This window comes from Pteropus vampyrus, unplaced genomic scaffold (assembly GCF_000151845.1).
Source record: "Pteropus vampyrus isolate Shadow unplaced genomic scaffold, Pvam_2.0 Scaffold94, whole genome shotgun sequence".
NCBI lineage: Eukaryota > Metazoa > Chordata > Mammalia > Chiroptera > Pteropodidae > Pteropus > Pteropus vampyrus.
In genome coordinates, this window is record NW_011888875.1 from 3754005 (window position 1) to 3761885 (window position 7881).

Genomic DNA, 7881 nt, shown 5'->3' on the forward strand with positions numbered 1-7881 from the left:
GATCTATACTTTAAAGACGTGAAGACTCAAGCTCATCACGTCTAGAGACGTCGTCACACACCATTGTTTTAAAGCAGCAGCAGTAGGAACGGGAACAGAATCTTGACTGAATTCAAATCTAATCCCTCCAAGCGAGAGCACTTCATAGGTTTCATTCTACATATTGACCATTTTAATTAAATCAGTCTACAGCTGGAATCTGGTCGGAGGTGTGTAAATGTGGACAAGCAATGTGGCGGCGTATCTACTGCCGGTTTGTTGGAGTCCCGTTTGTTGGGGTCCGTTCTGTCCTCTAAATGCCCTGGGAGTGAAATAGTAGAAGCTCTAAAATGACAAGACTGGGCTTCACGTTCAAAGTCTGCTTTGAAGGTTAATCAGAAAGTGTAACTACGTTGTAAAGGTATCAGAACGCTGCATTTGCGGTCATCAGCGTTACCGTTTGAAGTCATCTACACATGTGCATGGTCAAGGTGGTAAGTTGGAGGCAGAGGCTGCTGGCGTGCTCACTCACCTGGCCGGTGGGCTGAGTAAGGTCTGAATACTCAAACCAGAGGGTCGTTCCCATCCACTAACAGGAGCGAGGCTCTTGGCGACTGTCTGATCCCATTTAGTTTAGCTAATGGGCAGATATCAGAACCACGGTTCACTTTTAACCTTTGGCGTGCTGTGGTATGAAAGGCATATTTTACTGAGCACCCCACAGGCCCTTATGTCTTTAAAATAATGTCAAATGAGTATTTTTACTCAGTATTTGTCATTGTACCTTGAAAGTAGGGAGGCCACACACCATTCCAATAATATCTCCTTTGTTCAGATTTTCTTGGAAAAAAACTCCATTCCAGTGATTTCTCAGAGTCCCATGACTCATTTCTTTTCAATATTCTGAATGGTAGCGAAGCTCATTCCTCCTAGGCTAGATTAAGTTTTAGAATATCCTCTACTCATAAAGTACCAAAAAGGGCTAGTAGAGTTCAAATTATGACTGACAAATGCCACCAAGTTAATAAGGTCAATAATCAATGAACAGAAAATGTTTTCTGTTTGGTATAAAATGTGAAATTCTAAAGCAAAGCAAGTGATTTTCTATCTCGCCCATGAATCACATTAGAATGCGGTTTCTACCAGTGTCATAAATGTTTAAAGACTCTAAATTCAATTTTTAAGAAGTCTAGTTTATTCAGTAGAATGTTTGAGCGGTCACCACCAGGCTCCACACCAGGCCCTGGTGATACACGCAGAACCTGCATTGCCCCATCGCATCGGTCTGAGTAAAACTACGGGTCACAAAAGTTGTCATGAACTATTAGTTCTCTGGTGTTTCTCGACTAATATTCTTGAAAGTCATTCTCCTCAGACTCTAGGGCATGGGGCCGGACTGGAGAAGACAGTTTAAGACCTTCCCCGTGGGACCCCAAGGCCTTCCTGGGAAGTAATATGAGTCGATTTCCTTGCCCCCAGCACTCTGCTCCACTGCCCGGCAGGATCCCTCCCCAACCTTTAAACAGGGCGTGCAGTTACCCCAACATCCCTTCCTTCCTCCTCCAAATCAACTTGGCCTTCACGTGGCTCTTGTGAGGTGCCCCAGTCCAAACAGAGCTGCTCTTCCAGTTCCTCTTGTGTACCTCTGGGTTATTCCTTAATGCACTCACGATGTTTATTGTGTGCCTGCTGTGTGCCGTGAGCTCATGTATTGGCTTGGGATGGAGTAGGAAAGAAAACAGACACAATTCCTGTCCTCAAGGGACTTACATTCCAGCAGCAGCAGTGGGAACTCTTGCAAGGTTTGTTGGAAGGTGATGATTTCTATGAGGAGGAAATGAATGCAGAATAGGATAAGCGGGATCCGAAGTACAGGATGGGGTGTGGCATATGGGGCCTTGTGGGGAAGGTGACATTTGGACAAAGACATGAAGGAGAAGAGGGAGGCAGCTGTACAGATGCTGGAGGGGCAGCAAACGTGTGTCTCTCGGATGAGGTGGCCTGAACTGTCGAAGGAACAGCAAGGAGGTCAAAGTGGTTAGAGCAGGTGGTAGGAGTTGTGACGAGGTGGGAGACGCGGTCAGTCATCGTGATGACCTTGTCTTTTACTGGGGTGAGATGAGGAGCCGGGAGAGAATTTTGAGCGGAGGTACAACGTGGCCTCATGTATGTGTTGAAAGCATCATCCTGTCATATCACAGATAATAATACCCTACAGTCAGTTGCATATAAATCTGTTTCTTTGCATCAGTTTGGAGTGGAAACCTACAAAATTAATCTTTGTGTCCCAAGTAACCGGCCAAGGGTTCAGCAAATGTTCATCCAGTTCCTCCAGCCCCAGCCTGATTCTTTATAAACTCGCTGTAAAGGCTGTGGGTGGTGAGATGTTAAAGAAGTTGGCTGCCCTCCAGGCTGGGTCTGCTTCCACTCACACACAGTTTCCTATGGATTATATGAAACGCTGAATATAAAACTTCTGGCACAGAGGAGTCGCTCTAAAAATGTTGGTTGTTTCTACGTCCAAACATAGAGGAGTCTCACCAAGCATTTCATCGCTCAAAGAAACAAAACGTGCAAGAAATATGAAAGCATACATCTGTAGAGAGAGGATTGGCAAAGTAGTACAGAAGCCTAAAGGTTTTGAAGCCACTTTCGTGTCCTCCAGCAGAACTGGAGTGAGCACGCACATTCCCAGCCCTAGGGAAATTAAGAATTGTCTGATAGTTCTATACAATAAAAATGAACAATGGCGGAGACTCTGGAAAAGCAATGAGCTTTTTGAGAAGCAAGATTTCCGTTTCCTTTTGATCTGGCCTATTTAATGTTTCACTGACTTTTGTGTCTTAAAAGTCCTCATTTATGCTATATCTTAATTATCAATATACTGTCTGCTCACTTCTGCCAGTGGCCGATGCGTTTGTTGAGTTTGGAACATCACTGATGGGTGCATTCTCACGTCTGGCAGATGTGAAGGTCAAGGGGGTGGAGAGCTCTGCGGGTGGTGGCCTGGCGGACACAGAGACCCACATGGCGCAAAGAAGGGGCAGATCCCCAATAAAAGCCCGATTATTGATGGTTGAATGATAAAAGTTATACAGACAGCTAGTGTGACATCACTCCGGTTTGCTTAATTATGAGAGAAGGTGTTTACTTGTCAGGAGAAAAGTCACTGATGAACTTGGGAAACACGAAATCGCGAGATATGTTTAGTGTAAAATATATATTATGCAGCCATTTTGTGTACTTTCCTTGGCATATTTGTGGGAAACTGGCACTTTATTTGTTTTTAAGAGAGTTTCAGATGACTACCTATCGGAACTTCTTTCTCATATTCTGCTTTAAAATCTTCTCCCTCCGTTTTCTGTTTCCAGTATGAATATATTTAATCTAGCTTCAATAATTGAAACATTTCTCATGGCAGGGCGGATGCGTATGCATTTTCTATAACATTTCCTCGTCTGAGCAAATATCTGGGTTATTGAAGTCATATTAAATGAGCCTCTTGCTGAAATAAAAGTTTTATGTAGTGTACTTTTGCCAAAGCTCATGTCTTTTAGAAGGCATTGTCGTCAAGAAATCCCTCCTTATATATTTTTAAGATAACTTTATGTAAGACACTTATGTCACTGTTTTATTTTTTCTTTTCTATTTTCTTGACGCTGGTAGACCCTATGAATGGCATATGAAATACTTTCAGAGTATTCGTTGATAATGACCCTAATTGTACTTCTATTAAAGAGAGATCAGAGGGAAGAAAAAACTGGTACCCAGGATGCAAAAATCTACACCACCCAGTTTGTAGTAGTGGCTTCTCGGCCATGGGAAGATGGGCCCAGTACCACCTCCTCTAGCTGCACCGACAGGGATGCTGTGGTTTGTGAGATCTCTCTCCTCTCCTCCCCTCCCCTCCTCCCTCTCTCTCCTCCTCCCTCCCCCTCCTTCATAATATCGGGACCCTCATGCAAAGAGAAGACAGCGAGGTAGTCTCCGTTATTATCTCCAAGATTACAGCTCTCATGGTCCTTTGAATTCAGATGTTCTCATCTGAGGGAGGAACCTTCCAAGCGCCTTGGTTTTTCAGTTACTTGAGTTGACTTTGCTCTGAGCATGACCTCTAAATGTTAGTGCGATGTCACCACCAGGTAAACCCAGCCCTTTTTTTCCTCATCTCGGCCGTGATGACTCAAGAGACAGTGTGTGAACTGCACACAGGTGCGATCTCCGTACTTTGTTTTAGACTAGTTTTGACCCAAACCAGCGTTCTTCAATGGCATCGCTAGACGAGGCGCTTGACTTTATCTGGCTGTTTCCAAAATCAAACTGGGATTTTCTACTTTGGGAATTATTTTAAAGAGTAGCATTCCTTCTGAAGACAATTTCAGAAGAGGAGTTATAAACATTTGGGGACCAATGCTGATAGTGTTCAAGCACATTTATTTTATCCCGCAGAGTAAGTTCACGGGCACAAAACTTCGTTGGGGATGTAGATTCTTTTTAAGTGCATTATATTATAGGAGCATTTCATATAATACCTAAGTAAGACTGTTTACATGATGGACTTGGTGATTACTCGTTTCCAGCGTGTGGCAGACAGTAATTGTCCAGATTCACCTGTAAGCCTAATGCTCTTTGCAAACAGAGCCTGGGAAAGACCCAAAAATGCTTAGATATTTTAATCAGTAGCACGTAGCTAATATTACTAAATCATGTTACCAAATAGTTCTTATTTAGTCTTTTTTTTGAAAGATATCATCCTAAAGCCATGTCCTATTTTTTAGTATTTAAAAGCTATTCAGGCTTCGTTATTTATGGAAAGAGTAGTTTTTATTCATTGCTTTTATTCTCTCTCAGTCCAGTAACCACTTAATACTCTCTGCTTTGGCCTCCCCTCAAAGACCAGCCCAGCTCGTTCCTCACCCAGTCCTGCGCCATGCTGGTGTCTTGTGGCTGTTCCGTGGCGCCAGCCCTGTTGCTTCTGCTTTCCTATAACCCGTGCTGGCCAGCTTTGCCTCTCATGACATTGTTTTTGCACAGGAGCTATGTGTAAACCAGGACCATCTGCAAAGAGGAGACACCATGATTTATCAGGTTCCCCGGACTCATGGTCATCCCAGAAAATGACACACGATGAATACGGTTGATGGGGACAAACTGCTTACCCCATCACTAAGCCCCCCTCTGGGAACCCGCGGGGACTCCAGGTCCCCATTCCTGACGCCGTGGGCCTGGCTGCTCAGCACTCTGAGTAAATATCCCTTTCGACCCACAGTTAGGAGCCTCGCTGATAATTACAGGACACTTGTCAGGTCTCAGCGCATCTTCACAAGTACTGCTCATAAATCGAGGACCTGCTCTCTGAAATGTTTTGCTCAGTGACACTCGTGATTTGAGGTTGAGATTCCTTAAAGTCCAGGCTGTTACCTCTCTTAACTGGCTGTATGCAGTGGGTTTTTCTCTGGGATTTTTGCACTGTCAAATTCCCAAAGAGTGAGGATTCCATACGTTTCCAAGCTCAAGGAATTTTTCCCTTGTCCCCCTGTGCCATCTCGACCCCGGCCCCCCTGTGCCATCCCTACCCCTGTTACAGAAGAGATATTGTGAAGGGGTCTGGAAACAACTTAGCTCTGCACTGAGGCTGATGCCACATTCCATTCCAAGAGCGTCTTATTTTCAGGGGCTCAAACTTCTGGAAAAGTGAGTCAGATAGCATTCTGTACGAACAAAAACAATGACAGGCCTTCAAGGTCATGTCGAGGTAAAATACTCCATGGATACGGATTGTGGGGAGACCTTCACAAACTCCTCATTTTTCATGGAATATAAAAGGCTCTCGTTAATGGTTTATTGACTTAATGCGCATATTAATGCATGGAACTCCAGTACTGTTAGTGAGAATAATGTATGCATTGCCTAAATTCTCATTTCAACGTTATTTCCACCAAACTTTGAAACTAATCCCCTCTTTAAACACTTCTATAAAGTAGGTATAAATGCACTCCACAGTTACACCTCAGGAGGCCTCAGTATACCAAGTGTGCGCGTGTAAACACATGCAAACACATATAAAAATCACAACTGTAGGATATCCTAACTCTGATCCATCTGAAACATATGTAAACTATAACACAGATGAAATATTTAATTTATAAGAGCTTCGTTGAGTTATGTGTATTGCTCATATCCTATTAAAAAACTTCTGCAAATTTTTTTTTTACTTGAGCTGTAATCTAAATGTCCATAAAAATTGAAAGTAATGTTTCATTTTTCTCTTGGTGAATTTTCGATAATGGGAAGCAAGAAAAGAATGATATACAATGTACACCAAACTTTACCAGCTCGAAGCAATTCAATCGGAACATCTAGCCAATAGTGTCCTGTTTCCTTGTCAATTTCATGTATCTGGGTCCCCCATTCCGTCCGGGTAGGAAAGACAACAAAGTAGCCTTTTGGGTTGAGACTGATTCAAAGAGCTAAAAATGAAGTCACCAGCAGGAATTGTCCCTGTCGGTAGCCCCTACTGTCAGCCAGGACAGTATTGGGGCATAATAAATAGTCTCCCAATATACCTAAAAATTTTTGTATTATTTTTGTAAAAATTTTTGTATTTTTCTTTTAACAGTCCCATCATCAGTAAAATATATGTGTATATTTCAACTCTCATTGCTTGGACACACACATTCCCAAATATTTTTAGAGAAGCATATAGTAGTCATTTTTTTGTTATGTTTGGAATTCTACTCTAAAATCAAATTTTCAGTTTTTCATAGAGTTAACATACTTTTAAGGTAGAATTGAGCTTCCGTAACAGTAAAGTGGATGAGAGTCTACGTGTGCTGAACTGGGTTTATATTATTATTAACCCGATGACGTAGGTAGTAATAAACTATGCTATAGATTGTTCAAGACGCTCGAGGTGCAGCTTTTTGTATCCCTAACTGGCTAAGAGGTGCTGAATGAAATCACATCATGGAACAAAACATAAACACAAGAGTGGAAACAGCTCCCGAAAGATTACTGCTTTTGTCCAATTGATGCTAAAAACAGACTTCTTAGTTTAGCCAGAGAACGATTCTTACACACTTAGTATGTTGTAGGCCATCAGGATGGAATGTAACACTCCTGAATTATTTATTGTAAACTGCAGAAAAGCTTATCCAACTATGCAGTATGGTTAGGAAGCCACTAGTCCCATTTGCCTATTTAAATTCAACTTAATTCAAATTAATTAAGTTAAATTTGTGTTTAAATCCAGTGTCCATTTCAAGTGCACAGTAGGCCCGCGTGTCTGGCAGCTACCATGTTGGACTATGAAGGTATTAAGACATTTCCAAACAATATCAACCTTAAAGCGTATATAAAATGTTGTTTATGTTTTTTTCATATAAAGAAGTTATTGACAAGATTTCACCAAGATATTACGATATTTAAAAACATTTTCAAATTGGTCGCTATATAGCCTGACCAAATGTCTTGAGCTAGCGTAGCAGTTCTCAAAACTTCTACAGATTTGGGGGCCATGTAGGAAACCTCATTAGACAATAATATTGAGCAGAGTTGGCATTTCTGAGCCTCAAAGTTCCAACAGATTAAAAGGAAAAATAAAGTTTTTGCAAAGTTTATTCAAGGTTTCTCTAGGATCCACATCATTTTAATATTGAAGTATTAAAATACTATATAATATTGGTATACTTTAGTACTTACTTTAAATACTTTAGCACTTATTAGAAACGTGCTACTTGATAACGAACGACATCATTAACGTCTTCTAGGGTTATTATGAATGTTATGTATCCAATACGTAACAAAAGGTCTTTGTCCTGTTGTTAGCAGGGGGCCTCTCCTTACACCCTCTGGGGTTCTTTCTCCTCATGCTCCTGTGGGAAGACTTTACCGAAATTCTTC

The 7881-nt window shown here is 41.8% G+C and overlaps 1 protein-coding gene across 1 annotated transcript in view; it reads left to right on the top strand.

Annotated features, from left to right (window-relative positions):
• The window catches only part of CTNND2 (catenin delta 2), a 700986-nt gene that overhangs the window by 326816 nt on the left and 366289 nt on the right, over nt 1-7881 (top strand). Inside the window, exon 6 of the mRNA XM_011364122.1 lies at nt 3718-3856. Coding sequence (XP_011362424.1) covers nt 3718-3856 — 139 coding nt within the window. The remainder of the gene's footprint in view (nt 1-3717; nt 3857-7881) is intronic.